The sequence below is a fragment of the Nothobranchius furzeri genome, chromosome 12, assembly GCF_043380555.1.
Source record: "Nothobranchius furzeri strain GRZ-AD chromosome 12, NfurGRZ-RIMD1, whole genome shotgun sequence".
Taxonomy (NCBI): domain Eukaryota; kingdom Metazoa; phylum Chordata; class Actinopteri; order Cyprinodontiformes; family Nothobranchiidae; genus Nothobranchius; species Nothobranchius furzeri.
Window position 1 is genome coordinate 12388839 of NC_091752.1, and position 20391 is coordinate 12409229.

The 20391-nt window shown below is 47.6% G+C and overlaps 1 protein-coding gene and 1 long non-coding RNA gene across 5 annotated transcripts; one reads left to right on the plus strand and one right to left on the minus strand.

Annotated features, from left to right (window-relative positions):
• Nucleotides 1-3610: 3610 nt before the first annotated feature.
• Nucleotides 3611-6790, plus strand: LOC139062064 (spectrin alpha chain, non-erythrocytic 1-like). 3 transcript variants are annotated; one of them, XM_070542271.1, is made up of 7 exons: nt 3611-4099; nt 5296-5418; nt 5489-5706; nt 5791-5895; nt 5980-6084; nt 6160-6192; nt 6265-6790. In XM_070542271.1, the coding sequence occupies exons 2-4, from the start codon at nt 5406-5408 to the stop codon at nt 5824-5826; spliced, it is 267 nt and encodes an 88-aa protein (XP_070398372.1). In that variant the 5' UTR covers nt 3611-4099; nt 5296-5405; the 3' UTR covers nt 5827-5895; nt 5980-6084; nt 6160-6192; nt 6265-6790. The 3 variants fall into 3 exon arrangements, with proteins under 3 accessions (XP_070398372.1, XP_070398371.1, XP_070398370.1); XM_070542270.1 differs by having other exon boundaries at nt 5980-6192; XM_070542269.1 differs by having other exon boundaries at nt 6160-6790.
• Nucleotides 6791-8595: 1805 nt separating this feature from the next.
• Nucleotides 8596-16837, minus strand: LOC139062065 (uncharacterized). 2 transcript variants are annotated; one of them, XR_011515652.1, is made up of 4 exons: nt 16800-16837; nt 9985-10284; nt 9012-9075; nt 8596-8925 (listed from the first exon to the last, which is right to left on the minus strand). It is a non-coding gene; the product is annotated as an uncharacterized lncRNA (long non-coding RNA). The 2 variants fall into 2 exon arrangements; XR_011515651.1 differs by lacking the exon at nt 16800-16837 and having other exon boundaries at nt 9985-10402.
• Between the last annotated feature and the right edge of the window lie 3554 nt (nt 16838-20391).

Sequence of the window (20391 nt, forward strand, 5' to 3'; positions counted from 1 at the left end):
ACAAATTATCCTTTCAAATAATTAATTGATGAGTTACATAATTGTCCATTTCATAAAGAAACTGCATATCAAGCTTTCATTCAGATGACCTTCAACAGTGCTGCACCCTGCTGAGGGACATCCGAGTAAAACCTTGAGATGGCCATTTTCTGTTCACTAACTTGCTTTGGTAAATCCTTACTTTTGTTAAATAAATCAGTTGTTGAACCCCCACTCCTCTGTTTGGTCTCCTTTCTTATTACAGCCCACCACTTCCAGTCTGGGTTGTAACAATCTGCAGACAGATTTCTGAGTATCTCCTCCTTTACACAGATCCTCACTGAGCCATGTACTGTGAACAAATAGTTTCTCCATGATATTATCCAGCAAGGTCCCGTTTTTGTCAAAACAAGGGTGAGGTAATGAAAAAATAGAAATATTTCATTAAATTAACATTTAAATTATTTATATGCATCATTAAAATAAAAAAAACATGTTTTGAAATATATAAAGTGCACCAAACTTGACTCAGTCCATTCAACAATTCTAAATGGACAATTATGTAACTCATCAATTAATTATTTGAAAGGATAATTTGTCAATTAAATACTGAAAAAAATAAACAATTCATTAATGAGGCAAGAACTTCTCTCTCTCTCTCTCTCTCTCTCTCTCTCTCTCTCTCTCTCTCTCTCTCTCTCTCTCTCTCTCTCTCTCTCTCTCTCTCTCTCTCTCTCTCTTTCTCTCTCTCTGGAAGCCCCACTCTAAGGGAGTTTGCAGTGTATTAGTGAGTCATATATTGTACAACCACAGTCATAAAGTTTTCAATCAGTAGTTTTATTTCAGTATGTATTTTTCCAGTATCACAAAAAATGTAATTTTATATGGTTAAAACCATCTAGCTTATGTGCACTTTTTAAAACACTGCCCAGCAAACATTCGGACGTTTAATGACAGTTGAACGGTCACAACTGTAAAATACCTGAAATTAAGAAAAATTAACATGACGTCTACTACATTCTCCTTGCCCGGACTCTCCGGGGCGAGAGTCACCCGCTCTCCCAGCTGAGCTATGCCAGCAACTACTGAACATCAGACTTTTTTATATAGATAGAGGGTAAAGTGCGGGGTGAACTAACCAATCAGAGGACAGACAAGATCTGCCACAGGCCACGCCTCCAGAGTGCCAAAAGCCCTTACAGCCGAGCGAGCAGGAGTCAGAAACCGAGCGCGCAGAGAGGCTGCCGTGCGCGCACAGAGGCTGCCGCGCGCGCACGTTTTCCTCTGCCGTGTGCTCGTTGACAACGCGCGCACGCAGGTTTGTCACTTGTGCACATCCTTGTGCGCTCACAGACACAGTTTGCTCCCTCTCAGTGCACAAATGACCTCTTGCATGTATATTTTTCGCTCGCGAGTCCCGTTCACACGCGCGCGAGTCCCGTTCACACGCGCGCTGCCATGTATATTTGCGCTCGCGAGTCCCGTTCACACGCGCGCTGTGGACCCAATGCGCGTGCACGGGTTGTGGCACGCTTTAAACGCCATATAAACAGCATTACAGACTTTTGAATGGGCTTTGGTAGTCTAGTGGTGAGATCGTCTGAGTTAAGTTTTGCTTTCCCCTCAGCTGATGCTGGTTCGATTCTCGGTGGGGTCGTCAGCAATCTTTTTAGCCAGCTGAAACATTTAATTTGTTTATATTTTAGTTGTAATGTTTATTTTCAGCAAAATATTTATGTCTGTAAAAGTTCTTTGAATTTGGTCGTTCCTAAACAGCATTTTAGTTGAAACTCTGCTCACAAATGGACTCACACTGGCTAAATAAACGAATAAATAAATAAAAAAACACATTAGTCATTATATGTTAAACTGTATACCAGTAAATTGTTGTAAACATAGTACTGGCAAGTGTAGCTAGAAATGAAGAAAAGAGGTTGTACACTACCTAAAACTTACAGTAATGGGAGGCGAACCTGCGCAAAACTGCATGTAAACCTGACTCCATAACCACTACACCACCACATCTGTTATAACTCATGCGGCGTTACATCTAATTGTGCTGCCTAGTGTGTCTCTGAGATGGGTTGTATGGTTTTTCGGCGGTGTCTCAGTAGAAGTCATTTCAGAAATAATTTGTCAGAAAATTCACAGAATATACAGATTTGAGAACCAAGACCAGACCCGCTTCAGGGGGAGGAGACCAAATTGAAGCTGAGATGGGAGGAAAATGCATGAATGAGGCTAAAAATTGCTTTGGCATGCTTCTTATGAGGAAATGACAATATAACATGATTAAAAGTTCCAAAAGTTAGATTTTCAATTATATGGAACCTTTACAAAAACTGTTCAATTAACTTCTCAACTCCATCCTCAATCTTGCATTTTTTAGCTATAACACCCTCTTTGGTTCCAGAATGCTATCAAGTCTGACAACTGGAAGGAATTGGACTGACTCTGATGGAATGGGCAGGGCTGATTCTGGAATGGGCGGGGCTGACTCTGGTGCAGCTCCACCTTCTGGTGCAGCTCCGACTTTGTGGTTCTGCAGCGAGCACCACTTGAAGACTGGGGCGTTACTCGAGGTGAACCGTAAGCTGGACAATGTCCTTGCTGCGTTGCCGGTATTAGTGCGCAAAATGGATGTCATCTCGGAGAGGGTCACTGGACGGTGTGGAGATGTTTACTACCTGAATTGGCTTCACTGGAGGACTTGAATGATCAATACAGACTTTAAGGCAGAGAGGAAATTTATCTCTGCCTGACCCAAACAAAGTCCTGTTTTCCAATCTGACGCCAAAGCATCCTTGGAGTTGCATGCTACAACCCCCACGATGGAAGGAATGCAGACATGCTGTGAGAACACCCCCCCCCCCCCCCCCCCCCCGCCTTCAGATTGTGGTCTCTGCATAGCGAGGTCATCAAAATGCAGGAACTCAATGTGCTCTGTGCTTTCCCATGACCTCCCACCCACCTGTGGATACAGTTGGCTGAGCGCCAAATAGGCTGCTCCCGCTGAGGAAACCAGGATCCCAGCCCCCCTACCGGGTCTCATGTTGTGAACTGTGACGTTCGTGCTAATATGTTGAGGTGTTTTTTTGCATAGCAGAGCTACTCCCTGCCGGGAGTAACTCTGGTCTGCCTTTTTTTCCCCTCCCCCAACTCTCCTCATGTAATCCCCTCTTCATCTATTGAAATGAGCGCCGTAATGGCTGCTCTCGTGGTCTGCCTGTATCTGTTCTGTCTATATGTGTGTGTGTAACCTTGGTCAGGCTGTTCCGTGGAGTCAAGTTCCTATGCTCTGGTTCGCTGGAGCGCTGGCAATAAAATTCTCTCTGATTCTCTGATTCTGATTCTGATCATCAAAATCATCATCATCATCAAAATCGGGATCAGGATCACATGCAGCTGCAGTCGATGCTTCCTCTGCCATAAAATGTTAACTAACCGATAACAAATCAGGAGCTGAAGGGAAACTGCAGACAAAAACAGTAAAAATAAACAAAAATCAGGCAACAATAAACGATCTCAGAGGCAAACGGTGTCCAGAAAGCCAACAAGCGTTGTCCAATCAGAAACAGTTTTTTTTTGTGTTGCAGCCAAGCCCCCACAATGCCACTCAGAAAATGGTCCCAACCCGGAAGTAAGAAAAATTGCAGTTCCACCCTCATCCGCTGGGGGCTGGTACCAGAAGCGAGCAAATCCTCATTGACTCCCATGTTAAAAATGCCATTTTCACAGCAGAAATAAACATGTTTACAGCCTGGTTCAAAAAATGTTTTTTTGTCTAAATTATCTAGTTTATACTCATGACAACTCTGAGGGGGGTGAATTTTTTTCTCACTCTTCTGTTTAAGTGTATTGAAAGCCTAAAATTCTGTATAATTAATGAGCATCCGACACACGTGACCGCCGCCTCAGACCCACGTGACCACAGAGCTAGCTCCGTGGAAAGGCCTCAGTACAGCCTCGGTCTCTCCTGGAAACTGTGTCGGGATTTTGAGTCTCTGTGCTTGTGAATTCTGTTTTGGATAATATTGGTGCAATTGTTGGACAAAATGACTTGCAGTGGTATTAATTGCACTAATAGAGCGTCCAAGGAGTCTCCACTTCATTTTTTTCGGTAAGTTAAAATCTATATTTGTATTTTATGTCACTGCTGCCTTTAAACTAGCTGAGTTTACCGAAGTAGCTAGCTAACTATCAGTTTAACATGTAGCATGTACTGTTTAACCATGAAATTTAAATGTAAAATACGGTAAAATAATTAATAGGGCATATTTAAATGGGTAATAGGGTAAAACCCAGTGCATTTAAGATAAAAATGGGTTGAAATATGACGGGGCGCGCCGCTTGGGGGGACACTTCTGTGCTCCATTCTTTCATCCGGTAATCTCCAGCGGTCGGGCCGGGCAGGCTGATCGATGCGGCGCCTCGCTGCTGCGGGCTGACCGCTCGTGGAACTCGGAGACAGATCTGACCGGAGAAATACTGCAGCTCGTTGAGAAGTCTATAGGGCATACAGCGTTTCCCTTAAATCCCACTGCCACGCCGACAAGATCCCAAGTTTCTTTGTTTTTGTTGGCGCTGTTTACCGAAGAAGCAGCGGGAATACCAGCAACTTTCATCAGACTCGTAAAGTTAGTTTTTGCAGGGGACCCCCTGTATTTTACTGCTCCCTCCTGCAGTCTTCCCCTATTAAAATTTAAAATGTGTAGCTTCATGTATTGTGATGAATGACTAATATTCATGTTAACTAAAACGTTAGGTATTTAGGGGGAAAAAACAAAATAATAAACATTATACAGATGTCAAATAAATCAAACTGTAATTAAACTATATATTTTCAAAGTCTTGATTCTGGATAAAATCCAACAACATATGCTTTATAAATAAACACTACGCATGGCTTTTACACACACACACACACACGTTACATTGTGATTTCTTAGTAAATATTCTATTTGGCGAGAGATAAACTTTATTGTATTTATCCTAGTGAATCTATAATTAAACGGGTAAACTAGCAGTAGTACATCCAACATCAAAGAAAGTAAAATGTTATTATCAGGAGAGGGAGAATGATTAAGTGGTTAGCAGCAGTGTGCTACACGATGGCCCCCTCCATGAGGCCACCACAGCTCAGCAGAACATCATTGTAGCTTCTTCTGGGGAGAAAAACACTTACAGAAAAAATAAAGTTAACAGCTGAAATAGCAGGAAATAATACAGTTAAAGAGCAGATTGTAGAAGAAAGAAACCCCTGGGTTAAACTGGTCTGTCTACTGCATAATGCTGAACTCTAACATGTGTCCTCAGGGAAGGACCTGATTGGTGTCCAGAACCTGCTGAAGAAGCACGAGGCTCTGCAGGCTGAGATCACAGGTCATGAACCTCGCATCAAGGCTGTCAGCCAGAAAGGAGAGACCATGGTGGAGGAAGGTAGAGCAGGTCTGGTCCTGACATGTTTCTGAGGTGTCTGCAGGTTCTGGCTCACTTTGTTTGGGTCCAGGTCACTTCGCTGGTTCAGAACCCTCGGCCCGTCAGAACATTCTTATCCACCACGTTCTAACATCAGACCTGTTAACCCAACAGCAACAAGTGGCTCCAACTGACGATGAGACCGGGAAGGAGCTGGTTCTGGCTCTGTACGACTACCAGGAGAAGAGTCCTGGAGAGGTCACCATGAAGAAGGGCGACATCCTCACGCTGCTCAACAGCACCAACAAGGTTCGTGTGCCCTTCACAGCCGAGGAACGACCTCCAGCTCAGAGCGAACATCTCCACACCTGCTTTGTGTTTGTGTGACTTTAGGTTGTTTTACTTGAACTCGCGTCTTTAGCTGAATGAGGATGGAGAGACGGGTCGGACCTGGAGCAGGTCGAGGTCTTGCAGAAGAAGTTTGACGACTTCCAGAAGGTCGGACTTTTCCTCCTCTCCGTCTTCCAGCAGCAGCTGTCAGATCAGCTCAGGTGATAATCAGCAGGTGCTTTTGTCCTGCAGGACCTGAAGGCCAACGAGTCCCGCCTGAGGGACATCAACAAGGTGGCATCTGAAATGGAGTCAGAAGATCTGATGGCTGAGGAGGCTCCTATGGTTCAGGCTCAGGTGAGCGTCACCTGTCTGCAGCAGCTGGTCCCTCTCACTTCCTGGTTTGTTAACTCTGCTCGTCTCTGTTTGTAGCAACAAGAACATCTGGGTTCTGCTCCTGGAAAGGTGCGTGTTGTCCTCCGCCTCCACCAGAACCAGACGTGGTGTTTTTGTTACCACTCATTTGTTTGTTTACAGGATGAAGCCGACTCTAACCCCGGCTTTCCACTGGAGCCTTCAGCAGCGCGTTACTGCAGCAGCACGTCATAGCTGCTGATAGGAACCGCTGTGGTCAACAGAACCTTTTCCACCGGAGCCGTCAGCAGCGCGAGTCGGCCACGTCTCAGGAGCAGCATGTCGCGGCCCTTACGCGCCGGTTCTATTTTCTACGCGCGACGCCTTGAAACGGGTCAAGTTCGACATTTTTGGGGAAGGAAAGACAGGAAATCGGACGCGGAAATTGAGAGAAGCTACCGAGATTTTCAGAATAAAGAACGTACTGCCTTCCGGTTGCTTTACTTTTAAAAAAGGTTACTAACTGAGCGGCCCCGTGAGAAGTTATCACCTAGCTAGCGGTCTCCTTTGTTTTTCAGGTCCGTATTGGCGATTATAAAACGGACAGAACATAAAACACAAACCATGTTGTAATTTTCTCCTGCTTGTTGTTGTGTTTACTGACGAAGTCACTCGAGTGACTTCGTGCTCGGTCGGTGACAGCTGCTCCCCTGCTGCTTCGCATCTCGTGGGAAGGGCCAAGCAGCAGCTTACGCGAGCAAGACGTGCTGCTGCAGTAACGTGCTGCTGACGGCTCCCGTGGAAACCCGGGGTAACACGGCGTCACCCTAGAAGGTGAGTTCATTCAGCTGATCAGAGGTCACCTCTGATGGCAGCAGTCACGGCCGACCGTGCTGACATCACACAGGAATTCAGGTGACCCGGCAGGCACCAGGTGCTGGTGAAAGTGGGGACATGTCAGCTGGTTGCCATGGCTACAGTTATCTTTATGCATCTGTATGACTGCTGACTGGTGTGTGTTTCCTGTGACCTTTGACCTCAGACCGTACGGTTGGGCGTTCAGACGACGGCTAACTTTAATTCCATCAAGGTAAGAGGAAGCTCTTCCCTTCCTGTCTGAGCGATCCGTCTCCAGGTTTCCTCGTCCGGCGTCCAGCCCGCTGGCGTCCACCTTCATCTCACTGGGTTTGGTTTCTCTCCAGGAGCTGAACAACCGCTGGCGCTCGCTGCAACATGCTGGGCAGCGCCCATGAGGTGTAGCGCTTCCACAGGTACCCCGCACACTTATGCGCCGCTTACGGGTCAGTAGAGTTTGGACCCACACTCAGACGGAGTTCTGATGTCTTCTCAGAGACGCTGATGAGACCAAAGAGTGGATCGAGGAGAAGAACCAGGCCCTGAACACAGACAACTACGGCCACCACCTGGCCAGCGTTCAGGCTCTGCAGCGTGAACATGAAGGCTTTGAGCGTGACCTGGCAGCTCTGGGTGATAAGGTCCGCTTTCCTGATCGGTACCAGGACCCGAGTTGTCTCTGGAGACACGTTCTTCATGGTTCTGGTGACTCCACCCCAGCCGTTCCTGATCAGCGATCAGCGGGGTGCTTTCCTATTTAAGGTGGATGGAGGACAAAATTTGACGCCAGAAGATTGCCTCAGTTTTGGTAGTAACCAGCCACTCGTGTTACCTCTAGTGTTCCTAGGATTAATGTTATGTCGTAGTGTTTTTGCTCTTAGATTGGATTTACCATTCTTCAGGATTCCTGTCGACCTCATTGGATACTGACCTCTACTCCAGGATTTGGATATTCAACACACGGACCTTATCACCACCCTCCATAACCCACCTCTCATCTCACCCGTTGCCCCATCCACCAGGACGCCCCGCTTCTCTCCACCTCTGCTCCCTCTCCTGCGCTTCCCCCGGCTCTCTACCTCTCTCTCCTCCAGCCAACACATACACCCACCACAGTAAGTCTGCTGAACACCTCTGCCTGCCTACAATGGATTTTGAAACCAGAACCTAAGCTCACCTGTGTTCTCCCTCCTCCAGATGCTGAGCTGTTGTTGCAGTTCCAACCACAGACTTATCTGTGCACCTTAAGTTCCTCCTTATAAATAAATCATTTTTTCCATCAGTTTTTGGTCAGTGTTGTATTCTGCATGTCTTGGGTTAAGTACCTTCCTCCAAACATGACACTCCTCCTCAAAGAGCAAATCTGTTCAGCACATTCTGACAGACAGACCACCATTCTTCTGTCATGATGCTGTACAGGACATTTTTAGAGTTTTTCTTTTTAAAGATAAATAGGATTACATTTAAATAGCAATACTTTCACATTATCATTTTCCCACTCTTCTGTATAACTGTATTTTGTTGTTTTTCAATAAAGAATGACAAACTATTTAAGTTTGGATTTGTTGCACACAAATATATATCTGTAAAAAATATCTACAAAGCTAATGTATACATAACAAGTATGATTGGGTTTTGCAATACGGCACTATTTTAGTAAGAGTTTTAAACCAAGTAAAGTTAGTAAAGAACACATTTCTATTGTCTGCTAAGAAACTGTTGGGATTTAAAATGGGCCTGTTGTACAAATAACTTGTAAATGATTATTCCTCACTTTTGTCTTAACCAAAGAAATTCCAGTAATTGAGCAAAAACATTTATTTTTAACACTACATTTTATAAAACAGGGCGCAAAGTGTCGGCACATGTATGTATGTCGATGGTCCGCCCCAACCGAACCAGGAGACACAGACGTCAGGGAGGCCAAGGTTGTCTCTGCAGCTCTCTGGGCACCACGCCTCACTCAGCTGTCTCCAATGATCCAAATGGCTATGGAGAAAAAATAACAGGTTTGTCATAATTGTTTAAAGTACAAAACCACACATGAAGTGGTGAGACAGGTATGTGGAACTTACACTTGCTGCTTTGTGTAGCTGATGTTGGAGACACACAGGCTGCCATGGTGACATTTAAACAGATCTAACAAAAAAATCAAAATTAAAATTAAAAACTCCCAGACCTCATGTCATATTTACTAATAAGCTATGGCTGATTTATTGTTTGGATCACAGTGAGTTACACTAATTCTAATATATTTTTATTTCTATTATACATACATACTTTTTAACTGTTATTTTCACGACTGTTATCAGGCTCTCTTGTTCTGGTTCTGATGATAATTCCGTGTCTTCCAGTAAGTTATCTTGTGCTTACTTCATCTGTAGAATGTCTCTTTACTTTTGGTAAATTGTACTGAGTCCAGAATAAAGACTAGTTGGCTGTACAAGATACAAACAAGTATAACATTTTGGAAATATATGAAATGTATTTACGCTGCTAATTTAGCTCGAATACTAATAACTGCAATATTTTCCGGACTATAACTCGCACTTTTTTACATTTTCTGGCAGGTCCTGCTACTTATACTCCGGAGCGACTTATATAACAAAATACGTAGGCTACACCACGCTGCTGCGGGCCGACTCCGACCCACACAAGAATGAGTTCCCCTGTCCCGCTGGGAGGGTTTCAAACACCGCCAGCATCTGTTAGAGCCTGTGGCGGGGTGCTGAGGGCCGGCTCCAGCCCAGGAATGAGCTGTCCTCGCCGGCCGGGAGGGTTTGAAACACCGCCATCCTCTCCTCTGCTGGCTGTTGTTCATTCTGTTATGGTTACCGGTGCTTGTGTTGCAATGTGAAACGCTTGGTCTCAGATTTTGTAAGAAAGATAATAAAATGTCCCCCTAAAATACGACTTAAATATATTTTCTCTTATTCATGATACATTTAATGGCTGGTGCGACTCAGGAGTGATAGCGCCGAAAAAAACTGTACTGAAAACTTGCTCAAAGCAAAATGTTTTCATTACGGAAATAAATTATAAACTTACCGATTTAAAACTTTTTTAATACAGGTACTTCTCACGAACGGGCGCAGAAAACCTCCACCTAAACTCCGTGTAAGGTTCAGGTCGGTGGGTGTTCCAGTTAGCTCCGGTTGGGTTGAAGCTAGGTGGCTACATCCGTTAGCTCGGCTCCCACCTCCGCTTTAGCTTTGGGTTAGCCAGGGTTAGCTTCAGGTTAGCTCGTAGCTAGTTCGCCTGGGTGTCGTCACTCGAGCCCAGCCTTACAGCCACACCCTCAGCGCCTCCTCTCTTCCCTTTTATGGAATTGTCTGGGCTGGACGGAACCTGTGACACGGTCAAAATGGCGGTGGTGGCCACCTCCCATTATAGACAACAAACGTGTTATTGAAGCCAATGGAATCCGTTTGTCCAGTATATGTACAGTCTATGGTTGCAGCAGACAACCTCCTGGCTGTTTATCAGCTAAACTGGGTTATGCTGCTCCATCGATGTCCCAGTAGACATTATGGTGCAGAATATTCTGAATGTCTCCATGGAAACAAAATAAATGTTACTGAATCCAACAGAAAAATGTGCATTTCCTCAGTGAACGACTGAGTTTAATTGGTCTGTTTGTCAGATAAAACAAACATATTTGCTAATGTTTAAACGCTTTAAATAAACAATAAACGATGAACAAGAACCTGGTTCCCTGCAGACAGAGAGAAAGAGGACACACAATAACACAACAAGACCAAATACCACTGCACCAGCAACACAAGGATTTATAAACTTACTATTTTACTGAGAAACACAGTAATAATTCACAGTGCATTTAGTGCCAACCACAGCCACCACACAGGTCATGTGTTTAAAATGTCAATGTCATCACCATCATTAACATCATCATCATCATCATCATCATCAAACTCATCGTCATCATCATCATCTAAATCACCGTCATCATCATCATCATCATCATCATCATCATCCTCAAAATCATCACCATCATCATCATGACATCATCAAAATCATCAAAATTATCATCATCATCACCACCACCATCATCGCCACCACCACCACCATCATCATCATCATCATCATCATCAAAATCCTCACCATTATCATCATCACCATCATCATTTTAATGATCATCATCAAAATCATCATCATTACCATCATCATCCAAATCATCTTCTTCCTCACCATCATAATCATCAAAATCATAACCATCATCATCGTAATCATCATCGAGTCACTTCCGCGTTGGACTCAATTTTACACCCGCATTGTGGGGGCTTGGGGGGACACAGATCTGCCCCCAAAGATGTGTAGGAGACGGAGGGAGCTCCAAGTCTCAGAGATCCAGGAGCTGCCCCAGAGCGCAGGGACCCCAGGGAGACTGCCACCAAAGAAGCCCCAAACCCCCAAACAGGAGCAGAGGATTACCCAAGGGGTCGCAATCAGCAGCCGCCCACCCCTGAGCTGGTCGTGCTCAGAACCAGGCCTCCACAATGCAGCTCAAAAATTGAAGCAATCCCGTAAGTACCAAAAATTGCAGTGAGAGATGTGACTAAGTTGCTGCAGAAAGGAGAGGACACCACTTAAAGGCCACTCCTGTCTGCTCTCAACAGCCACTTGCCTTGACAGCAGTCTCAACTCTCCAACTGGACACTTTTCTTCAAGACCGCTGCCAAAAACGCTGTGGACGTAACTGGGTTCCGACCAAGCCCCCACAATGCGGCTCTGAAACTAGTCTTAACCCGGACGTACCAAAAATTGCAGTTCCACCCTCATCCGCTGGGGGCTGGTGTCAGAAGCGAGCAAATCCTCATTGACTCCCATGTTAAAAATACCAATTTCACAGCAGAAATAAACATGTTTACAGCCTGGTACCAAAACATGTTTTTTGTTTAAATGATCTAGTTTACACTCATGACAACTCTGAGGGGGTTGAATTTTTTTTCTCACTCTTCTAAGTGTATTAAAAGCCTAAAATTCTGTATAATTAATGAGCCTCAGACCCACGTGACCACAGAGCTAGCTCCGTGGAAAGGCCTCAGTAGAGCCTCGTCTGGCCTGGAAACTGTTCTGGGATTTTGAGTCTCTGTGTTTGTGTATTCTTTTGTGGATATTATTTGTGCAATTGTTGGACAAAATGACTTGCTGTGGCATTAATTGCGCTGATAGAGCATCCAAGGAGTCTCCACTTCATTTTTTTCGGTAAGTAAAATTACATTTATGTATTTTAGGTCACTGCCGAGCTGAGCTTATATTTTAACATCGTCGTCTCATCGTCTTCCTCCGCTTATCCGGGTCCGGGTCGCGAGGGCAGCATCCCAACTAGGGAGCTCCAGACCGTCCTCTCCCTGGCCTTCTCCACCAGCTCCTCCGGCAGGACCCCAAGGCGTTCCCGGACCAGATTGGAGATGTAACCTCTCCAACGTGTCCTGGGTCGACCCGGAGGCCTCCTGCCGGCAGGATATCGATCCGGAGGAGCAGCGGTTCTACTCAGAGTCCCTCCAGAATGTCCGAGCTCCTCACCCTATCCCTAAGGCTGAGCCCGGCCACCCTACGGTGTAAACTCATTTCGGCCGCTTGTATCCGCAATCTCGTTCTTTCGGTCATTACCCACAGCTCATGACCATAGGTGCGGATTGGGACGTAGATCAACCGGTAAATTGAGAGCCCGGCTTTCTGGCTCAGCTCCCTCTTCATCATAACAGATCGGCTCAGCGTCCGCATCACTGCAGATGCTGAACCAATCCGACTGTCGATCTCCCGATCCCTCCTACCCTCACTCGTGAACAAGATACTTAAACTCCTCCACTTGAGGTAGGACCTCTCCCCCGACCCGGAGTTGGGAAGCCACCCTTTTCCAGTCAAGAACCATGGTCTCAGATTTGGAGGTGCTGATCCTCATCCCAGCTGCTTCACACTCGTCCGCGAATCTACCCAGCAAGAGCTGAAGGTCAGAGCTGGATGAAGCTAGGAGGACCACATCATCCGCAAAAAGCAGAGACGAGATTCTCCTGCCACCAAACTTGACACACTCCACACCACGGCTGCGCCTAGAAATTCTGTCCGTAAAGGTAATGAACGGAACCGGTGACAAAGGGCAGCCCTGGTGGAGTCCAGCCCTCACCAGGAACAGGTCTGATTTACTACCGGCTATGCAGACCTAACTCACGCTCCTCTGGTAAAGGGACTGAATGGCCCTTAACAGAAAGCCACCCACCCCATACTCCTGGAGCGTTGCCCACAGGGTGCCCCTGGGGACATGGTCGTAAGCCTTCTCCAAATCCACAAAACACATGTGGATTGGTTGGGCAAACTCCCATGCCCCCTCCATCACCCTTGCAAGGGTATAGAGCTGGCCCACAGTTCCACGGCCAGGGCGAAAACCACATTGCTCCTCCTCAATCTGAGATTCAACTATCGATCGGACCCTCCTCTCCAGTACCTTTGAGGAGACCTTTCCAGGGAGGCTGAGGAGTGTGATCCCCCTATAGTTGGAACACACCCTCAGGTCACCCTTCTTAAAGATGGGGACCACCACCCTGGTCTGCCACTCCACAGGAACTGCCCCCGATGACCACGCAATGTTGCAGAGACGTGTCAACCATGACAGCCCTACAACATCCATAGCCTTGAGATACCCAGGACGAACCTCATCTGCCCCTGGGGCTCTGCCGCTGTGTAGTTGTTTGATTACCTCAGCAACGTCTGCCCCCGAGATTGGACCATCCATCCCCAGGTCTCCCAGCTCTGGTTCCTCCTCGGAATGTGCATAGTTGGGATTGAGGAGCTCCCCAAAGTATTCCTTCCACCTTCCGACTATAGCCCCAGTTGATGTCAGCAGCTTCCCATCCCCACTGTAAACGGTGTGAGCGAGTTGCTGCCTTCCTCTCCTGAGGCGCCGGACAGTTTATCAGAACCTCTTTGGAGCCGATCGATAGTCTTTCTCCATGGCCTCACCAAACTCCTCCCATGCCCGAGATTTTGCCTCGGCAACTGCCACTGCTGAACCCCACTTGGCTATCCGGTACCCGTCTGCTCCTTCCGGAGACCCACAGACCAGCCACGCCCTGCAGGCCTCCTTCTTCAGCCTGATGGCTCCCCGAACCTCTGGTGTCCACCAGCGGGTACGGGGGTTGCCACCACGACTGGCACCGGCCACATTGCGACCACAGCTAGCAACAGCCGCCACAACAATCGCAGAGCGGAACAAGGCCCACTCGGAGTCAATGTCCCCCACTGCTCTCGGGACGTGGTCAAAGCTCTGCCGGAGGTGGGAGTTGAAGACAGTCTTAACAGGTTCTTCTGCCAGGCGTTCCCAGCAGACCCTCACTATGCGTTTGGGTCTGCCAGGTCTACGCGGCATCTTCCCCTGCCATCTGATCCAACTCACCACCAGGTGGTGATCAGTTGACAGCTCCGCACCTCTCTTCACTCGGGTGTCCAAAACATACTACCACAGGTCAGATGATACGACTACAAAGTCTATCATCGACCTGCGCCCTAGGCTGCCCTGGTACCAAGTGTACCAATGGGCATCCTTATGTTCGAACATGGTGTTCGTTATGGCCAAACTGCGGCATGCACAGAAGTCCAATAACGAAACACCACTCGAGTTCAGATCAGGCGGACCATTCCTCCCAATCACACCCCTCCAGGTCAAGCTGTCATTGCTCACGTGATCATTGAAGTCCCCCAGCAGGACAATGGAGTGCCCTGATAGAGCACTATCTAGCACTCATCCCAGGGACTCCAGAAAGGGTGGGTACTCTGAACTGATATTTGGCCCATAAGCACAAACAATAGTCAGGACCCATTCCCCGACCCGAAGGCGCAGGGAAGCTACCCTCTCGTCCCTCGGGGTAAACCCCAACACACAGGCAGAGAGTCTTGAGGCTAACAAAAAGCCGCCTCTCACCCGGAGCAACTTCAGCAAAGGAGAGTGTCCAACCCCTCTCAAGGACTTGGGTTGCAGAGCCAATGCTATGTGTCGAGGTGAGTCCGACTATATCTAGCCGGTACCGCTAAACCTCTGCCACAAACTCCTACTCCTTCCCCGCCAGCGAGGTGACGTTCCATGTCCCAAAAACCAGTTTCCTTGTCCGGGGATCAGACCGCCAAGGCCCCTGCCTTGGTCTGCCACCCGATCCACATTGCACCGGACCCTTCATGTTTCTCCTGCGGGTGGTGGGTTCACAGTTGGATGAGCCCATGTATCCGGTTCGGGCTGGGCCCGGTCGGGCCCCATGGGCGAAAGCCTGGCCACCAGGCACTCGCTCACGGGCCCCAACCCCAGGCCTGGCTCCGGGGTGGGACCCCGGTAACCCTCCGGGCCGGGTACTCCGACTCTTTGAATTTACATCCATGAAAGATCCTTCGAACCGTTCTTTGTCTCACCCTTCACCTAAGACCAATTTGTCATGGGAGACCCTACCAGGGGCACAAAGTGCCCCAGACAACATTGCTCCTAGGATCATTAGGGCACTCAAACTCCTCCACCACGATAAGGTGACGGTTCAAGGAGGAGTGGTGGAGAATGTGGGCATGTACTAGAGATTTTAACATGTACTGTTTAACCATGCAATTTAAATATAATAGGGTAAAACCCAGTGCATTTAACATAATGCTGCACTTAAGAAAATGGGTTGAAATATAACATGTTAGTGGAGCTGGGTTCCGACTATCGGCTTGTGGAGCTCTCGGGAGACCTCTGTTTTCCACCCGGTTCTCCCCTCCCCGCAGCTCGGTGCATCTCTGTCTGATCGCGGCTCCTGACTGCTGCGGGGCCTGTCGGCTTGTGGAGCTCTGGATGGAAACCGATGTTTTCCACCCGTTTCTCCCCTCCCTGCAGCTCGGCGCATCTCCTTCTGATCGCGGCTTCTGTCTGCTGCGCGGGCTGTCAGCTTGTCGAGCTCTGGAGGGAAACCGATGTTTTCTACCCAGTTCTCCCCTCCCCGCAGCTCGGCGCATCTCCTTCTGATCTCGGCTTCTGTCTGCTGTGCGGGCTGTCGGCTTGTGGAGCTCTGGATGGAAACCGATGTTTTCCACCCGGTTCTCCCCTCCCCGCAGCTCGGCCCATCTCTGTCTGATCGCGGCTCCTGACTGCTGCGCGGGCTGTCGGCTTGTGGAGCTCTGGATGGAAACCGATGTTTTCCACCCGTTTCTCCCCTCCTCGCAGCTCGGCGCATCTCCTTCTGATCACGGCTTCTGTCTGCTGCGCGGGCTGTTGGCTTGTGGAGCTCTGGATGGAAACCGATGTTTTCCACCCGGTTCTCCCCTCCCCGCAGCTCGGCCCATCTCTGTCTGATCGCGACTCCTGACTGCTGCGTGGGCTGTCAGCTTGTGGATCTCTGGATGGAAACCGATGTTTTCCGCCCGTTTCTCCCCTCCCCGCAGCTCGGCGCATCTCCTTCTGATCACGGCTTTTGTCTGCTGCGCGGGCTGTTGGCTTGTGGAGCTCTGGATGGAAACCGATGTTTTCCACCCGGTTCTCCCCTACCCGCAGCTCCTCGCATCTCTGTCTGATCGTGGCTCCTGACTGCTGCGCGGGCTGCTGGCTTGTGGAGCTCTCGGGAGACCTCTGTGTTCCACCCGGTTTTACCCAGCGGTCAGCCCGGCATATCTCTGACTCAGAAGCTCTGGTGTTGTGCACAGTTAACTCCGGTTGTAGCTAGGTTGCTACCTCCGTTAGCTTAGCTCCCACCTCCACGTTAGCTTTGGGTTAGCTTCAGGTTAGCTTGTAGCTAGTTCGATCGGTTGTCGTCAGTTGATCTCAGCCTTACAGCCCCACCCTCAACTCCACCTCTCTTCCCTTTTGTGGAATTGACTGGGCTTGACGGAACCTGTGACACGGTCAAAATGGCAGTGGTGGCCACCTCCCATTTATCTTCAAAAATATGTTATTGGAGCCTATGGAAACCCATTGTTCAATATTTATATGTCGATGCTCGGAACACAGCGAGATGAGTGGAAATGATCAGTGCTACTTTTTAAATGAACATGAAAATATTAGAGTGGGCATCAAGGGCTGTTGGAACAAGATGACAACCAGAGGTCTGGCAGAGTGAGTGTGCGGATTTCCATTTGATGTTTCCATTTGATTATGACCATAACTTGTGCTGATGTTCCACGATGTTAGTTCTTGAGCTTTAGTGGTTTGTAGTTTTGCCAACATGTAGCTACAGTTTAGCTCAATAGTTGAAGCTCAGAAGCATGGCTCAGAGCCAGTGCACTTACATTAGTGAACATAGTTTATCCAGCTGAACAGTAATGGTGAGCAGACCTTCTGTTCCTCACAAGATGTAACTGATCACACTAATCAGGCTGGGTTTTAACACCAGACCTTCTAGAGTTTACCAGTTTAGATGTGTGAAAACAAAGAACAAATGAAAAACTGAGTTTAATCAGCAGAAGACACGTTTCATCATGTTTTACTGGAATCTTTCCAATATTTATTTGATAAATTAGAAGTTTTATAAGAAACCTCTTTTACTTTGTTATTAGAATATTTAGGAAAGCTTTTAGCAGCTTTCACCCATCTTAACACCTCCGAAGACCTCCTTACCAACGACAGCAGGCTGCAGCGTGGTGCTGAGGCCCTGGCCCACAGCCTGGAGGTTCTGCTGCTTCTACAGGTCGGCTGGTGCAGGCTTCGGACAGAGGGGCGAGTCCGGGGAGCTCGGTTGTTATAAATACTGAGTATCTGAACACTCCTTGCATGTCTGGAGATAATCTGGAACAAAGAAACCCACAGCTGAAGGTCACACACAGAGCAGAGTGGAAAATACAAACATAGATTTGATAGCATTGATGCTAGTTAGCTTTAGTCTTTGTGGGAAACACAGTGGGATCAGCCTTTTGTGTTTGGTCAAAAATATACCTCCACTGATGGGATTAGTAACTTCAAACAAAATTAAAGTCACAAAACACTCACCATCATCCTTAGTGGAGTCCAAGGCTGTGTCCAGGATGCTGCTGCTGCTCTGTGTCCTACAGCACCTCCATGTGCTCCACTTTCAGCTTCAGTCGGTCTGACCCGCTCCTTCCCTTCTGTCGTGGTCCTTTATCGATCCGTAACAGCGCTTTATTAGCATTTTTTATTTGTTACCACATTGTTTGCTTGTTCGCTGGTAACTGTGAGACCAGTGACTCTACCCCCTAGCCATGTGATCAACAGCCCTTTGAATATGCATCATGGTGCCTACTCGGAGTGAACGGAACTCCTCAGAGAATGGTTCTGAAAATGTGAGCTAGCGCTGAACTTGGTGCTAGTGGAAGCACAATTATATCGCAAAGATTAGAGTGGTGTCAAGCAGGTACAAGTGGAACTGAGGTACGAGAAGAGTGGTTTCAGTAGAATGAGCGCTACAAAAACCTGACTGGAAGCTATCATCGATGTTATGTTCACCAAGAGCAGCTGTGAGTTGTTTAGCCACAACCTTTTCCAAGATCTTGGAGATGAACGGAAGTTTAGAGATGGGACTGAAGCTGCTATGGAGAGAGGGGTCGAGACTCGGTTTTTTAAGAAGCGGGTGGATTACAGCATTCTTAAAGTAAGCAGGGACCTGACCAGAAACCAGAGAAACATTAATTATAGAGAGCATGCTGGGACCGATGGACTGAAAAGCGCATTTAAACAAAGATGAGGGTAAGATGTGGAGGGGGCATGCAGAGGTCTTCATAGAGTTAACTAGTTTGGTTAACTCAGACAAAGAAACAGGAGCAAAGCTATCTAGGATGATGGGCCTGGTTGGAGTTGGGAGAGGCAGAGATAAGGCTGAAGGAGAGATGCTAGATCTAACCTTATTGACTTTGTCCACAAAGAAAGACAGAAAGTTCTCACAGTCTGCAACAGAGTGGATGGAGGCTGTAGGAGAGGCAGGAGAGACGATGCTGCTGATGGTGTTAAACAGCACCTTGGGGTTCCCTTTGCTCTGGGACACCAGGTTGGAGAAATAGGAAACCCTGGCGTCTCTGACTGCAGAGTTAAAGGATGTCAGAAGATCATTTAGGTGCAGCAGATGGACGTGGAGATGGGTTTCTTCTAAAAGCGCTCAACTTTCCTGCATTGGTGCTTCAGACTGAAGGCTGTTGTTAAACCAGGGAGTAGGGTTCACTGCAGGACCTGATCTGGTTCTGACAGGACAGATGTTGTCCAGAGAGAATTAGTGCTCGTTAAGCTGAGAAGTTAAGGAATCTGGGTCATTATCAGAAGAACAGGGTGGATCAAAAGCAGCAGAAAAATTGCTAGCTGTGCTCTCATTAAGAAAACGAGAACTAACCATACGGCGAGCAGGAGGGTGGGGACGCAGAAACTGACAAGTTAAAGAAAATGCAATGGTGATCTGAAATATAAATGTCCTCGGGGCAAACACTGTCAGCAGACCCATCCAGACGGCCATCTCACACACGAGGTGTTCTTCATGCTGCTCCATGTGTGCCGCTGGATATCTTCAGCTCTGTTTAGGTTTTTAAGGGCGCAGTGGCAGCATCGCTGACAAAAGCGGCGTCCTGCCCAGGCGCAAATTGCATTGCATCTGTCTCGTAGGAAGGATGTTTAGAAAAGTGGGCTCAACTCCGTGCATCCTTGTGAGCCTGCTGGAGAGTCCTCGCGAGGACTTATAAGGACATTGTGTCTCCACACCGACACAGATGCAGAAGCATAGGCTTAAGTCGTACTCTGGGGAAACTAAGCTCCGGTGCGCCATTTCAGTACTAGAAAGATGTCATGTCAATGCTAACATTTAGCTTCTACTAGCTGAGACATTCTCTGCTGTTTCCTGGACTAAACCAACAACAGCCTTCCCCGTCGTGAGTCAAGATAGGTGTCCACAAGGGCGTCAGTTTGTTTCCACAAACTGGGGACAATAACCATACACTTCAGTGGGGTTTAAAAATTGCTGGGGACAATAAAGTAGGCTAGCACAGGGGTCGGCGGCTCTGGAGCCGCATGCGGCTCTTCCATCCATCTGATGCGGCTCTCTGTGCTCTTAAAATAATGAATGGATATTTAAATAAAATGCTTTATATTTTACTGCATTAATTTTACATCTGTATGCCAATTCTAAATGTAAAGATTGTTTGCGTAAACCTGAACAGGTCCAACCCGGTCTTACTGTGAGACCGGGTTGACGCGTCACACTTGTGCGTAATCATAGGCGCTTTATGAGCTGGAGGATGTGAGATTCTGGGATTCTCCTCAGACGGCTCCTGGATGTGTCGCCACATTGGAGACGGGAACAAGCGCTATTCAGCCAAAGTTTCATCATCAGGGAACAGTTTCTAAGTGACAAGTCTCTCTGAGAGACCGGGTTTGGAAAACACTCGCTTCAGTGGGAGGAACCTTCCCACATGCGCTCTGGGTGGCTCTGGGGTTAATCAAGTTTAATTGTTTCTCTTTGCAACAATCTTCACAAGAAGGCAAAACAGTTAAAC